The 15,617-nt window shown below is 49.0% G+C and overlaps 1 protein-coding gene across 1 annotated transcript; it reads right to left on the bottom strand.

Annotated features, from left to right (window-relative positions):
• Positions 1 to 14,384: 14,384 nt before the first annotated feature.
• LOC147971681 (uncharacterized) lies at positions 14,385 to 15,221 on the bottom strand. The gene has a single exon (XM_087524077.1). It carries the CDS (start codon positions 15,219 to 15,221, stop codon positions 14,385 to 14,387), a length of 837 nt encoding a protein of 278 aa, XP_087380203.1.
• Positions 15,222 to 15,617: the final 396 nt, after the last annotated feature.

Here is a 15,617-nt window from a genome sequence, read left to right as displayed (position 1 = left end):
TCTCTCCTATTTTTTCTCCCCGAAAGCAGTTATATAGAGTTGGAGTTGGAGTCGAGGGGTCTCCAGGGGGCCCATGAGGTAGGGGGCGCGCCATAGGGGGGCGCCATAGGGGGGGCGCCCCCCACCCTCGTGAGAAGGGTGTGGGCCCCCTGGTCTTCATCTTGGCGAGGATGTTTTATTATTTATTGTAAGATATCCCGTGGAGTTTCAGGTCATTCCGAGAACTTTTGTTTTCTGCACATAAAACAACATCGCGGCAATTCTGCTGAAAACAGCGTCAGTCCGGGTTAGTTCCATTCAAATCATACAAGTTAGAGTCCAAAACAAGGGCAAAAGTGTTTGGAAAAGTAGATACGTTGGAGATGTATGAACTCCCCCAAGCTTAAACCCTTGCTTGTCCTCAAGCAATTCAGTTGACATACTGAAAGAAATAAACAAAAACTTTTACAAACTCTGTTTGCTCTTGTTGTTGTAAATATGTCAAGCTAGCATTCAAGTTTTTAGCAAAGATTATAACTAACCACATTTGCAATAATTCTCAGGTCTCGTGATTACCCATATCAATAGCATAATCAACTAGCAAGCCATAATAATAAATCTCGGATGACAACACTTTCTCAAAACAATCATAATATGATATAACAAGATGGTATCTTGCTAGCCCTTTCTGAGACCGCAAAACATAAATGCAGAGCACCTTTAAAGATCAAGGACTGACTGGACATTGTAATTCATGGTAAAAGAGATCCAATCATAGTCACACCCAATATAAACTAACAGTAATGAATGCAAATGACAGATGCGCTCTCCAGCTAGTGCTTTTTAATAAGAGGGTGATGACTCAACATAAAAGTAAATAGATAGGCCCTTCGCAGAGGGAAGCAGGGATTTGTAGAGGTGCCAGAGCTCGGTTTTGAAATAGAGGTGAATAACATTTTGAGCGGTATACTTTCATTGTCAACATAACAATCGAGAGATGGAGATATATTCCATGCTACACACATTATAGGCGGTTCCCAAACAGAATGGTAAAGTTTATACTCCCCCTCCACCAACAAACATCAATCCATGGCTTGCTCGAAACAACGAGTGCCTCCAACATACATCAGGTCCCAGGGGGAGTTTTGTTTGCAATTATTTTGATTCAGTTTGCATAAAGCATGGGACTGGGCATCCCGGTGACCAGCCATTTATCTCGTGAGTGAGGAGCGGAGTCCACTCCTCTTGAGAATAACCCGCCTAACATGGAAGATACAGACAACCCTAGTTGATACATGAGCTATTCGAGCATACAAAACAGGATGATTATTTAAAGTTTTAGAGTTTGGCACATACAAATTTACTTGGAACGGCAGGTAGATACCGCATATAGGAAGGTATAGTGGACTCATGTGAAATAACTTTGGGGTTTAAGGAGTTTGGATGCACAAGCAGTATTTCCGCTTAGTACAGGTGAAGGCTAGCAAAAGACTGGGAAGAGACCAACTAGAGAGCGACAATAGCCATGTACATGCATTAAAATTAATAAACATTGGATGCAAGCATGAGTAGGATATAATCCACCATGAACCTAAATATCATGAAGGCTATGTTGATTTGTTTCAACTACATGCGTGAACATGTGCCAAGTCAAGTCACTTAAATCATTCAGAGGAGGATACCACCCTATCATACCACATCATAACCATTTTAATAACATGTTGGCACGCAAGGTAAATCATTATAACTCATAGCTAATCAAGCATGGCACAAGCAACTATGATCTCTAATTGTCATTGCAAACATGTTTATTCATAACAAGCTGAATCAAGAACGATGAACTCATCATATTTACAAAAACAAAAGAGGTCGAGTTCATACCAGCTTTTCTCATCTCAGTCAGTCCATCATATATCATCATAATTGCCTTTCACTTGCACGACCGAACAATGTGAATAATAATAAGAGTGCACTGATACGTCTCCAACATATCTATAATTTTTGATTGCTCCATGCTATATTATCTACTGTTTTGGGCAATATTGGGCTTTATTTTCCACTTTTATATCAATTTTGGGACTAACCTATTAACCGGAGGCCCATCCCAGATTTGTTGTTTTATGCCTATTTCAGTGTTTTGAAGAAAAGGAATATCAGACGGAGTCGAAAAGGAACGAAATCAACTAGAGAAGTTATTTTTGCAAGGAAACACACCTGATGGGCTTGGACCCCACGTCAAGGAAGGAACGAGGTGCTCACGAGGGTGGGAGGCGCCCCCCCCTAGGGCGCGCCCCCTGTCTCGTGGGGCCCTCGTGGCTCCCCTGACGTACCTCCTGCACCCATATATACCTACTTGACCTAAAACTTCCAGAACGCACAATAGATCGGGAGTTCCGCTGCCAGAAGCCTCCGTAGACACCAAAAGTCAATCGGGACCCTGTTCCGGCACCCTACTGGAGGGGGGAACCCTCATCGATGGCCATCTTCATCATCCCGGTGCTCTCCATGACGAGGAGGGAGTAGTTCTCCCTCGGGGCGGAGGGTATGTACCAGTAGCTATGTGTTTGATCTCTCTCTCTCTCTCGTGTTCTTGAGATGATACGATCTTGATGTATCGCGAGCTTTGCTATTATATTTGGATCCTATGATGTTTCTTCCCCCCTCTTCTCTCTTGTAATGAATTGAGTTTCCCCTTTGAAGTAATCTTATCGGATTGAGTCTTTAAAGATTTGAGAACACTTGATGTATGTCTTGCCGTGGATATCTGTGGTGACAATGGGATACCACGTGCCACTTGATGTATGTCTTGGTGATCAACTTGCGGGTTTCATGACATTGGGAACCTATGCATAGGGGTTGGCACACGTTTTCGTCGTGATTCTCCGGTAGAACTTTGGGGCACTTTTTGAGGTCCTTTGTGTTGGTTGAATAGATGAATCTAAGATTGTGTGATGCATATCGTATAATCATACCCACGGATACTTGAGGTGACATTGGAGTATCTAGGTGACATTAGGGTTTTGGTTGATTTGTATCTTAAGGTGTTATTCTAGTACGAACTCTAGGGCTGTTTGACACTTATAGGAATAGCCCAACGGATTGATTTGAAAGAATAACTTTGAGGTGGTTTCGTACCCTACCATAATCTCTTTATTCGTTTTCCGCTATTAGTGACTTTGGAGTGACTCTTTGTTGCATGTTGAGGGATAGTTATGTGATCCAATTATGTTAGTATTGTTGAGGGAACTTACACTAGCGAAAGTATGAACCCTATGCCTTATTTCCTAGCATTGCAATACCGTTTACGCTCACTTTTATCACTTGCTACCTTGCTGTTTTTATATTTTCAGATTACAAATACCTTTATCTACTATCCATATTGCACTTGTATCACCATCTCTTCGCCGAACTAGTGCACCTATACAATTTACCATTGTATTGGGTGTGTTGGGGACACAAGAGACTCTCTGTTATTTGGTTGCAGGGTTGCTTGAGAGAGACCATCTTCATCCTACGCCTCCTACGGATTGATAAACCTTAGGTCATCCACTTGAGGGAAATTTGCTATTGTCCTACAAACCTCTGCACTTGGAGGCCCAACAACGTCTACAAGAAGAAGGTTGTGTCTCTTAAGTTCCTTACCTCCCCTCCACTCAAAACAGAAGATGAATCAAGTGCAGAGCTAGATGGCAGTTCCTTACCTCCCCTCATAGTTGAGGGATAGATCTTAGTTTTTGGATCTCTTAAGTTCTTCATAGTGTCCAGCAGATATAAATCCCAAGTGACTCAAATAATAGAGCTATGCTCCCCGGCAACGGCGCCAGAAATTAGTCTTGATAACCCACAAGTATAGGGGATCGCAACAGCTTTCGAGGGTAGAGTATTCAACCCAAATTTATTGATTCGACACAAGGGGAGCCAAAGAATATTCTCAAGTATTAGTAGCAGAGTTGTCAATTCAACCACACCTGGAAACTTAGTATCTACAGCAAAGTGTTTAGTAGCAAAGTAATATGATAGTGATGGTAACGGTAACAAAAGAGTAATGAAAGCAAAGTAATATTTTTGGTATTTTGTATTGATTGTAACAATAGCAACGGGAAAGTAAATAAGAGTAAACCAGTATATGGAAAGCTCGTAGGCATCGGATCAATGATGGATAATTATGCCGGATGCGGTTCATCATGTAACAGTCATAACATAGGGTGACACAGAACTAGCTCCAATTCATCAATGTAATGTAGGCATGTATTCCGAATATAGTCATACGTGCTTATGGAAAAGAACTTGCATGACATCTTTTGTCCTACCCTCCGGTGGCAGCGGGGTCCTAATGGAAACTAAGGGATATTAAGGCCTCCTTTTAATAGAGATCCGGAACAAAGCATTAGCACATAGTGAATATATGAACTCCTCAAACTACGGTCATCACCGGTAAGTATCCCGATTATTGTCACTTCAGGGTTAACGGATCATAACACATAATAGGTGACTATAGACTTGCAAGATAGGATCTAGAACTCTCATATATTAATGAAAACATAATAGGTTCAGATCTGAAATCATGGCACTCGAGCCCTAGTGACAAGCATTAAGCACAACAAAGTCGTAGCAACATCAATCTCAGAACATAGTGGATACTAGGGATCAAACCCTAACAAAACTAACTCGATTACATGGTGAATCTCATCCAACCCATCACCGTCCAGCAAGCCTACGATGGAATTACTCACGCATGGCGATGAGCATCATGAAATTGGTGATGGAGGATGGTTGATGATGACGACGGCGACGAATCCCCCTCTCCGGAGCCCCGAACGGACTCCAGATCAGCCCTCCCGAGAGGTTTTAGGGCTTGGCGGCGGCTCCGTATCATAAAACGCAATGATTTCTTCTCTCCTATTTTTTATCCCCGAAAGAAGTTATATAGAGTTGGAGTTGGAGTCAGGGGGTCTCCATGGGGCCCATGAGGTAGGGGGCGCGCCCTAGGGGGCGCCCTAGGGGGGCGCCCCCACCCTCGTGAGAAGGGTGTGGGCCCCTGGTCTTCATCTTTGGCGAGGCTTTTTACTATTTATTATAACATATCCCGTGGAGTTTCAGGTCATTCCGAGAACTTTTGTTTTCTGCACATAAAACAACATCATGGCAATTCTGCTGAAAACAGCGTCAGTCCGGGTTAGTTCCATTCAAATCATACAAGTTAGAGTCCAAAACAAGGGAAAAAGTGTTTGGAAAAGTAGATACGTTGGAGACGTATCATTTACCTCAGACCTTTGGGTCCATAGTTATTAGATAGATGGCTTCTTCTCTCTTTTTGGATCTCGATACAAAGTTCTCCCCCTCTCTTGTGGAGATCTATTCGATGTAATCTTATTTTGCGGTGTGTTTGTTGAGAACGATGAATTGTGGGTTTATGATCAAGTTTATCTATGAACAATATTTGAATCTTCTCTGAATTCTTTTATGTATGATTGGTTATCTTTGCAAGTCTCCTCGAATTATCAGTTTGGTTTGGCCTACTAGATTGATCTTTCTTACAATGGGAGAAGTGCATAGCTTTGGGTTCAATCTTGCGGTGTCCTTTCCCAGTGACAGTAGGGGAAGCAAGGCATGTATTGTATTGTTGCCATCGAGGATAACAAGATGGGGTTTACATCATATTGCATGAGTTTATCCCTCTACATCATGTCATCTTCCTTAAAGCGTTACTCTGTTCTCTTGAACTTATTACTCTAGATGCATGCTGGATAGCGGTCGATGTGTGGAGTAATAGTAGTAGATGCAGGCAGGAGTCGGTCTACTAGTCTCGGACATGATGCCTATATACATGATCATACCTAGATATTCTCATAACTATGCTCAATTCTGTCAATTGCTCAACAGTAATTTGTTCACCCACCGTAAATACTTATGCTCTTGAGAGAAGCCACTAGTGAAACCTATGGCCCCCGGGTCTATCTTCCATCATATTAATCTTCCAATACTTAGGTATTTCCTTTGCCATTTATTTTACTTTGCATATTTATCATGAAAATACCAAAAATATTATCTTATCATATCTATCAGATCTCACTCTCGTAAGTGACCGTGTAGGGATTGACAACCCCTTATCGCGTTGGTTGCGAGGATTTATTTGTTTGTGTAGGTGCGAGGGACTCGTGCGTGGCCTCCTACTGGATTGATACCTTGGTTCTCAAAAACTGAAGGAAATACTTACGCTACTTTGCTGCATCACCCTTTCCTCTTCAAGGGAAAACCAACGCAAGTGCTCCAGAGGTAGCAACATGCAAGCTCAAGAACATGGTCACCTAGGCAGCACAAATTTGCAATGAATAAAGCACTAGAACAAAAACTAATTGGACCACTGGAGGAGTCACATACCAAGGAACAATCCCCCAAAGCAGTTTTGTGAGAGGTGCTTTGAGCAAGGAGATCAAAAATCGCAGCAACATGAGCTAGAACTCGTGCTTGAGCTGGATAATGGTGTTTGTGGGAGGAAGAAGGAGTGTGTGCGTGCAGGAATAAGTGGAGCAGGGCCATCGTGGGCCCATGAGGCAGGGGGCGTGCCCTCCACCCTCGTGGCCAGGTGGATGACCCCTGTTGTGTTCTTGATAACCCACAAGTATAGGGGATCGCAACAGTTTTCGAGGGTACATTATTCAACCCAAATTTATTGATTTGACACAAGGGGAGCCAAAGAATATTCTCAAGTATTAGCAGCTGAGTTGTCAATTCAACCACACCTGGAAACTTAATATCTGCAGCAAAGTATTTAGTAGCAAAGTAGTATGATAGTAGTGGTAACGATAGCAAAAGTAATGTTTTTGGTATTTTGTAGTGATTGTAACAATAGCAACGGAAAAGTAAATAAGCGAAGAACAATATATGGAAAGCTCGTAGGCAATGGATCGGTGATAGAGAATTATGCCGAATGTGGCTCATCATGTAAGAGTCATAACCTAGGGTGACACAGAACTAGCTCCAATTCATCAATGTAATGTAGGCATGTATTCCGAATATAGTCATACGTGCTTATGGAAAAGAACTTGCATGACATCTTTTGTCCTACCCTCCTGTGGCAGCGGGGTCCTAGCGAAAACTAAGGGATATTAAGGCATCCTTTTAATAGAGTACTGGACCAAAGCATTAACACATAGTGAATACATGAACTCCTCAAACTACGGTCATCACCAGGAGTGGTCCCGATTATTGTCACTTCGGGGTTGCCGGATCATAACACATAGTAGGTGACTATAGACTTGCAAGATAGGATCAAGAACTCACATATATTCATGAAAACATAATAGGTTCAGATCTGAAATCATGGCACTCGGGCCCTAGTGACAAGCATTAAGCATAGCAAAGTCATAGCAACATCAATCTCAGAACATAGTGGATACTAGGGATCAAACCCTAACAAAACTAACTCGATTACATGATAAATCTCATCCAACCCATCACCGTCCAGCAGGCCTACGATGGAATTACTCACGCACGGCGGTGAGTATCATGAAATTGGTGATGGAGGAAGGTTGATGATGATGATGGCGACGGATTTCCCTCTCCGGAGCCCCGAACGGACTCCAGATCAGCCCTCCCGAGAGGTTTTAGGGCTTGGCGGCGGCTCCGTATCGTAAAACGCGATGAATCCTTCTCTCTGATTTTTCCCTCCGAAAGCAAATACATAGAGTTGGAGTTGAGGTCAGAGGAGCTCTAGGGGGCCCACGAGGTAGGGGGCGCCCCCCCCCCACCCTCGTGGCTAGGGTGTGGGCCCCCTGGTCTTCATCTTTTGCAAGGATTTTTTATTATTTCCAAAAAGACGTTCCGTGAAGTTTCAGGTCATTCCGAGAACTTTTTTTTCTGCACATAAATAACACCATGGCAATTCTGCTGAAAACAGCGTCAGTCCGGGTTAGTTCCATTCAAATCATGCAAGTTAGAGTCCAAAACAAGGGCAAAAGTGTTTGGAAAAGTAGATACGATAGAGACGTATCATAGAAGCACTCAGTTTTAGGCTTGGGTCCAACTTTGCTCTATCTTGATTTCTACCTTCGCTTATTTCTGTTGGAAAATGTAGCATGCAATTCCAAAAAATTCCCTACGCTCACGCAAGATCTATCAAGGAGATGCATAGCAACAAGAGGGGGAGAGTGTGTCCACGTACCCTCATAGACCAAAAGCGGAAGCGTTTGACAACGCGGTTGATGTAGTTGAACTTATTCTCGTTCCGACCGATCAAGTACCGAACGTACGGCACCTCCGAGTTCTACACACGTTCAGCTCGATGACGTCCCTCGAACTCTTAATCCAGCAAAGTGTCGAGGGAGAGTTTCGTCAGCACGACGACGTGGTGACAGTGATGGTGAAGTGATCCGCGAAGGGCTTTGCCTAAGCACTACGACAATATGACCGAAGGCGTAAACTGTGGAGGGGGGCATCGCACACGGTTAGGAATCAATGTTGTGTGTTCTAGCGGTGCCCTCCACATATATATAGGTGGGAGAGGGAGAGGGGCAGCAAGGGGCGCCCCAAGTAGGAGTAATCCTACTTGGGCACTGAAGGAAATATGCCCTAGAGGCAATAATAAAGTTGTTATTTATATTTTCTTATATCATGATAAATGTTTATTATTCATGCTAGAATTGTATTAACCGGAAACTTAGTACATGTGTGAATACATAGACAAAACAGAGTGTCCCTAGTATGCTTCTACTTGACTAGCTCGTTAATCAAAAGATGGTTAAGTTCCCTGACCAAAGACATGTGTTGTCATTTGATGAATGGGATCACATCATTAGGACAATGATGTGATGGACAAGACCCATCCGTTAGCTTAGCATAATGATCGTTTAGTTTTATTGCTATTGCTTTCTTCATGACATATACATGTTCCTCTAACTATGAGATTATGCAACTCCCGAATACCGGAGGAACACCTTGTGTGCTATCAAACGTCACAACGTAACTGGTGATTATAAAGATGCTCTACAGGTGCCTCCGATGGTGTTTGTTGAGTTGGTATAGATCGAGATTAGGATTTGTCACTCCGTGTATCGGAGAGGTATCTCTGGGCCCTCTCGGTAATGCTCATCACTATAAGCCTTGCAAGCAATGTCACTAATGAGTTCGTTGTGGGATGATGCATTACGGAATGAGTAAAGAGACTTTCCAGTAACGAGATTGAACTAGGTATAATGATACTAACGATCGAATCATGGGCAAGTAACATACCGATGACAAAGGGAATAACGTATGTTGTTATGTTGTTTGACCGATAAAGATCTTCGTAGAATATGTAGGAACCAATATGAGCATCTAGATTCCGCTATTGGTTATTTGCCGGAGATGTGTCTCAGTCATCTCTACATAGTTCTCAAACCCGTAGGGTCTTCACACTTAACGTTCGATGACGATTTGTATTATGAGTTATGTGATTTGATGAACCGAAGTTTGTTTGGAGTCCTGGATGAGATCACGTACATGACGAGGAGTTTCGAAATGGTCGAGAGGTAAAGATTCATATATTGGAAGGTGGCATTCGGACACCGGAATGGTTTGGGTCGTATCGGAGGAGTTTCGGAGTACCGGGGGTTACCGGACCCCTCCCCCCCGGGAAGTTAGTGGGCCATACATGGGCCTTAGTGGAGGAGATAGGGCCGGCCAGGGAGGTGGCGCACGCCCCCTTGCCCAATCCGAATTGGAGAAGGGGTGTGGGTGGCGCTGTTGGATTTCGGGTTCCGGCAAAACCCTTAAGGTTCGAACTCTGGGGTGCGCACGAAGATCTGTCCTTCCCCCTAGCTCACTCACTCACCACGATCACAAAGCTCAGCGCGTCGAACTCGCCGAACAAGGGACACAAGAGTTTATACTGGTTCGGGCCACCGATGCGGTGTAATACCCTACTCTAGTGTGGTGTGGTGGATTGCATTGTAGGCTGAGGATGAACAAGTACAAGGGGAGAACTACCTCCTAAGGAGAGGTGTTCTTGAGCTCAGTGAGCTTGTGTGGTTGAGGATGATCTGAATGATCCCCCCTCCTATGGTGGTGGCTAGTCCTATTTATAGAGGCCCTCGTCCTCTTCCTAGATATTAGGCGGGAAGGGATCCCACAACGGCCAATTTGAAGGGGGGCAGCTAGTACAAGCTATCCTGACAAAAGGTGGTCTTCGCATGCCAAAGGCTCTGGCGATGACGCCATCGTGGGCTCCGCGATGACCTCCGTCCTGCCGTCCTGCTGGTCTTGGTCTTGTTGCACCGATATGGAAACCTTTGCCTGACTACTCAGGACTCCTCGCATGTGCCTTCTTCTTTAGCACCAAAGAGGAAACCGGTACTCTGCGCCCGCCTGGCCTTGGTCGTCATAGCTTACGTCACAGAAACCTCATGAGGTGCCCCTCGCCTTGATCTCTCCGCTCCTCGCGAGCCAGCCTAGCGAGGTTGCCCCGGAGGAGGTCTTGTGTCATCCGCCTCGCGAGGGTCTTGAGTGTTTGCTGGTGAAGATGGGTCATACCAGGCTGCTAGAGGAGCCACGCCGTGGGCTGCAGGTAGGCAAGTCTGGGGACCCCCATTCCCAGAACGCCGACAGTAGCCCCCGGGCCCAAGGCGCGCTCGGACTTGGCTTTGAGACGAAGCCAAGGGGCAAGTGTGGAGGGACGCGGGCCCCAACCGCCTGCGGCCTTGATTGACGTGTGGCGACTGACGGGACGTGGGCGTCTCCGCTTCCCCACGCTGCCTCAGCAACTGCCCGACTTGACGATTCCCTGGTGCATGCAGAAAGGCCATCATTATCTGCGATCGTGGGGGTCGCCGATTGGCCTTCTCTCGCTATAAATGGCGAGGGGGTGGATCCCCTATCGCCCATCTATTCCCGTTCTGCTTGCTTCTTCTTCCTTGCTTCACTGCTAGCAGCGACATCCATGGCGCCGATGAAGAGGTTCTCTACCGCGGAGAAGGGAAAGGCTCGCTGTCGGGGATATACCCCGCGGTGTAAACCGGACGGAACTTAACTCGGCCGGACTTGGCGGTTTATCTGAAGACCCTGCTGACACTTGGCGAGTTACTAGCGACCCGCCCTGACCTGGCGGTTTACAAGCAACCCACCTGGTCATTATGACTCACTAGTGATCCGGCGTGCGGGACAGACGAATGACAAGGCCCAAGGCCCAGAAGGCCGGTTCATGTTTAACGGTGGGCCGGTTTAAGAGGAAAGGCATGAGGAATATTTGTCCTACAAGGAGTTAAGACCTGGACTTATATCCGGTTTGTATTAGAGACAGACTAGTCCTAATCCTAATAGGACTCCACATGTAAACCACCCCTTCAACATATATAAGGAGGGGCAGGGCTCCCCAAAAGGGGACAAGATTCACAAGTTCCACGAGTTTGACAAGTTAGGTTTAGACAATAGCTCTCAAGATAGAGCACTCTTGTAACCGTGATCATCATCATCATCAATATCAATGAAGCAGGACGTAGGCTTTTACCTCCACCGTGAGGGGCCGAACCTGGGTAAAACCACGCGTCTCTCGTCCCGCTCAACCCCTCTCAAGCTACCACATAGATGCGTTGGCCTCGCGACTAAGTCCTGACACTAAGGACATCTGCCGTGACAATTCCACGACACTCGCCAAGAGGGGCCTGGCTCTCCTCCGCCCAAGAGGGGGCATGGTCTCCCTCGCAAGCACGCCTCTACCCCCGCTGTGGCTCCCCGTGGTCGAGGACGGATCTCTTCGGGGTCCGGTGCCGCTCCGGGCGTCCAAGGCGGCGTTTCTCCTCCCGATGGAAGTCACTTGGGGTGTGGCGGTCCCGTCGACGAGGGGAGGCGCGCCGTGGTCTCCAGGCCTCCCCGACTATGCTTGCACTCAGTGGTGGTGCTGCCGGAGTTCGTTGTGGTCGGAGAACCCGACCGGCACCTGGCTCCAGCTTCCGTGCTTCTTTACCGAAGAGCTGGCGACTTCGGGTCCCGGCGGCCTCTGGCTGCAGGCGGACGACTGCTGTAGCAAGGCCTCGTGGGTCACGGTGGAGATCTTCGTCGCAGGCAACGTAGCCCTAGCCCATGGCTGGCAGACGTTTGCCCGCGCGCGCGGCCTGGACAGGCGATGCGCCCTCCACTTCAAGTACGACGGCGTTGTGACCCTCTTCGTGAGGGTGTTCGGTGTAGATGGTCGCCGTGATGGGTGCTGCCCTGAAGACAGCGACGGCGATGAAGTGCTTGGCCTTGGCGATGGCCGCGACGAGGATGAGGGCGAGCTCGCCCTCGGTGATGGCTGCGACTCATCCAGCACTGGTGGCTCCTCCTCCAGCGAAAGCTCCAGCAGCGGCTACGACAAGCCGCCCCATCGTCAGGCTCATTTTGAGGACGATGGCGGGTCGTCCCGCCACCGCGCCGTAGTGAAGCGCGAGGAGGGCTCCGGCTGAGCTTGGGGAAGCGTTGGGAGCTGGTTCTCGGGAGTAGTCACGAGCGTAGGAGCTGCTTTTGCCTGTTCTTCCTCTCTTTTCTCCCTGCATCACAAGAAACAAGTATGGGGCCCCGCGGGGGCATATAATGAACCGTAACGTCTTTCCCGCCTTTTGCTATGTTTATCACTTCTGAGTTGTACTGTGGTATCAGTGCTTTACGTAGGCATGTAAGGATAACTTAGCTCGATGCGTTTGAAGCAGCCTCCATCTTGTGAGGCGCGCATATCCTGGCACCTGATGAGACCTCCCTGCCGAGGATTTGGGAGGTGTCGAGATACTGCAAAAAATCATTTAAGAAACCCTTATCCTACCTTGCTTAGGGCCCCAGGCGTGGCCGGGCATGGCCTGGTGCACCACGTCACGGTACCCGTGGGGTACGGACTTAAAAAAGGGGTTCACCAGTCGCGAGCTCGAATGAGGGTGCTTCATGAAGACCAAGGGAAGCGCTTATCCATGCACCTGTCCAGCCCCTTGCGAGGCATGCGAGGGAGAGTGTCGGGTAAAACAGGAAAATGAGGGAAGAAACGAAGAGAAGGGAATCAAACCAAGTCAGCGAGAAACACCAGAATTCAAATTTTCCATTAAAGAAAGGCAAGCCAACTACGGAAAGCAAATGAACAGCTGCGTCCGGCACCTAGTCTAGTCTTCTCACCAGTGCGGAGCTAAGTGCTGCCACTAGGACGTGGGAGGGAGCCCCCGAGGCCCAAGGGCGGCACTCTTGAGACTCCGGGGCGTGTGGAGGGTGGACTAACGAGCAACTCGGCTCGTTAAGATCGTACTTGTTAAGCTCGCGCTCGTTAAGGCTCGGCCCGTTAAGCTTGTTAAGATTAACGAGCGGAAAAACCTGCTCGGCTTGGCTCGTTTGAAGCTTGTTAAGCTCGGGAGCGCTCACGAGCTCGTTAAGGGAGGGAGCGATGCCTGACCTCGTGAGGGAGAACCGCTTCTACTCCGTAGACGAGGAAGAACGGGGTCTTGCCTGTTGGCTTGGTGGCGGTGGTGCAGATGGACCACAGCACAGACTAGAGCTCGTCGTGCCAGCCCCTGCCGTAGGCCTCGAGCTTCTTCTTGAAGGTCCTGGTCTTGAGGCCTCTCAGGACCTCCGCGTTGGCGCGTTCGGCTTGGCCATTGCTCCTGGGGTGTGCCACCGAAGCATAGCAGATCTGCGTTCCAAGGTTGGCACAATATGTCTTGAAGAGATTGCTAGTGAACTACGAATCGTTGTTGGTGACGATGCAGTTAGGGACCCTGAACCGGCTCACGAGGACTTTGATGAACATAACTGCGGACCTGGCCGGGATGGTGCGGACGGCCTCCACCTCTGCCCATTTGGTGAACTTGTCGATGGCGATGTAGAGGTAGCGGTGGCCCCCCAAGCGCTCGAGGGAACGTGCCTAGGATATCCAGCCCCTAGACCGTGAATGGCCACGAGAGCGGCATGGTCTAGAGGCCCTAAGCTGGCTGGTGGATCTGCTTGGCGCGGAATTGGCAGGCCTCGCGGGACCTCACTAGCTCGGTCGCGTCATTGAGTGCCGTGGGCCAGTAGAACCCGTTGCGGAACGCCTTGCCGACCCGGGTACGTGACGACGAGTGGTTCCCGCAGTCTCCGTCGTGTATGTCAGCCATCAACTTTTTCCCCTGCTCCCTGGAGATGCATCACAAGGAACCATCATTCGGCCATTTTCTGTAAAGCTCACCATCTTGGATGCAGTATGTCGTGGCTTGTCGGGCCACACGCTCTGCACCCTCCTCCTTCTCCGGTAGCATCCCCTGCCCTAGGTACGCCTTGAACTCCTCGGTCCAGCACCCCTCCTGAGGCTCGAGCGCCAGGAGCAGACGTGCTCCTGAGGTCGGACCGCAAGCGGGGGCTCCCGAGGTCGGTGGTTGGGGGAGTTCCTCTCGAGAATGCGCTGCATCCATGGCCGCGAGGGGCGCTGAAGGCTTGAAGAGTCACTCCTTGAAGACACCGGGTTCTTGGGGCTGGCGCTTTGACGCCCTCTTGGCGATCTCATCAGCCTCCTTGTTGGTGCCGCATGGGACGTGCTGCAGTTCTAGGCCCAAGAATTGCTTCTCCATCTTACGCACCTCCACGAGGTACGCTTCCATGTGCTCGTCCCTTGGTTCGTACACCTTATTGGAGAAGTTGACGAGGAGCTGGGAATCGCCCTTGATGGTGATACGCTTCACTCCCAAGGCCGCCGTTGCCTTGAGACCGGCGATCAACCCCTCATACTCCGCAATGCTGTTGCAGACCTCCTCACCCCGCTGGAAGCAGAGCTGCACGATGTAGTAGAGCTTATCTTGGGTGGGCAAGATGAGCATGGCTCCAGCCCCCGCGCCTTGGCGCGCGAAGGCGCCGTCGAAGTACATGACCCAACCATCTGGTGCTTCACTTCCTGGCGAGAGAGATGGGCTCCTGCCATCTTCAGGTTCCGGGACGTCGGTCCATTCGGCCACGAAGACGGCTAGGGCGGCCCCCTTGATGACCCTGGTTGTGCTGAACTCGAGCTGAAATGCCTGAAGTTCGATATTCCACTTAGCGACCCTTCCCGCGGCATTAGGGCTCCGGAGCACCCTCTCTAGTGGGTAAGCCGAGACAAATTTGATCGGGTGGCCTTGGAAGTAATGCCGCAGCTTACGTGAGGCCACCAGGAGCGCGAGAAGAAGTTTCTTTGGCATGGGGTACTGCGCCCTTGCATCCCGCAGCACCATGCTGACGAAGTACACTGGGTGCTCGACGAGGGCGGGAGCATCGATGGAGCCTGCGTTTGCCGGAGGTCGGGGCATCTCCTAGGGTGATGGGACCTCAGGATCTTGGTCATCCATTGGGGCCTCTGCAGGCTCGAGGACGCCGCCGTGCCGGGCCTGATCATATGTTGATGTTGTCGCGGCCTCTATGGTACCCTCCTGGTGCCGTATCGCCTCGGCTGGAGGTGCAGCACGGCGTAGCGGGCCCTTGGCCTGGCGCTCCTCCCAGACCGCCACTAGCACTGCGCTGGCGGAGTAGGGAGTTGCAGCAAGTTAAAGCACCAGGGGCTCGAGGGGACGAGGCGCCACCATCACTGGAGGGCTGGTCAGGTATCTCTTGAGGTCTTGAAATGCCAGGTCGGTCTCCGGGGTCCACTCGAACGGGCCCTTCTTCTTCATCAGCTTGAAGAACGACAAGGCGCGCTCCCCTAGCTT

Source organism: Triticum urartu, chromosome 5A (genome assembly GCF_056163025.1).
Source record: "Triticum urartu cultivar PI428250 chromosome 5A, HENAU_Tu73, whole genome shotgun sequence".
In the NCBI taxonomy this organism is placed as follows: Eukaryota; Viridiplantae; Streptophyta; class Magnoliopsida; order Poales; family Poaceae; genus Triticum; species Triticum urartu.
The sequence above is the reverse complement of the archived record's forward strand: the minus strand, read 5'-3'. Positions and strand labels throughout refer to the sequence as shown.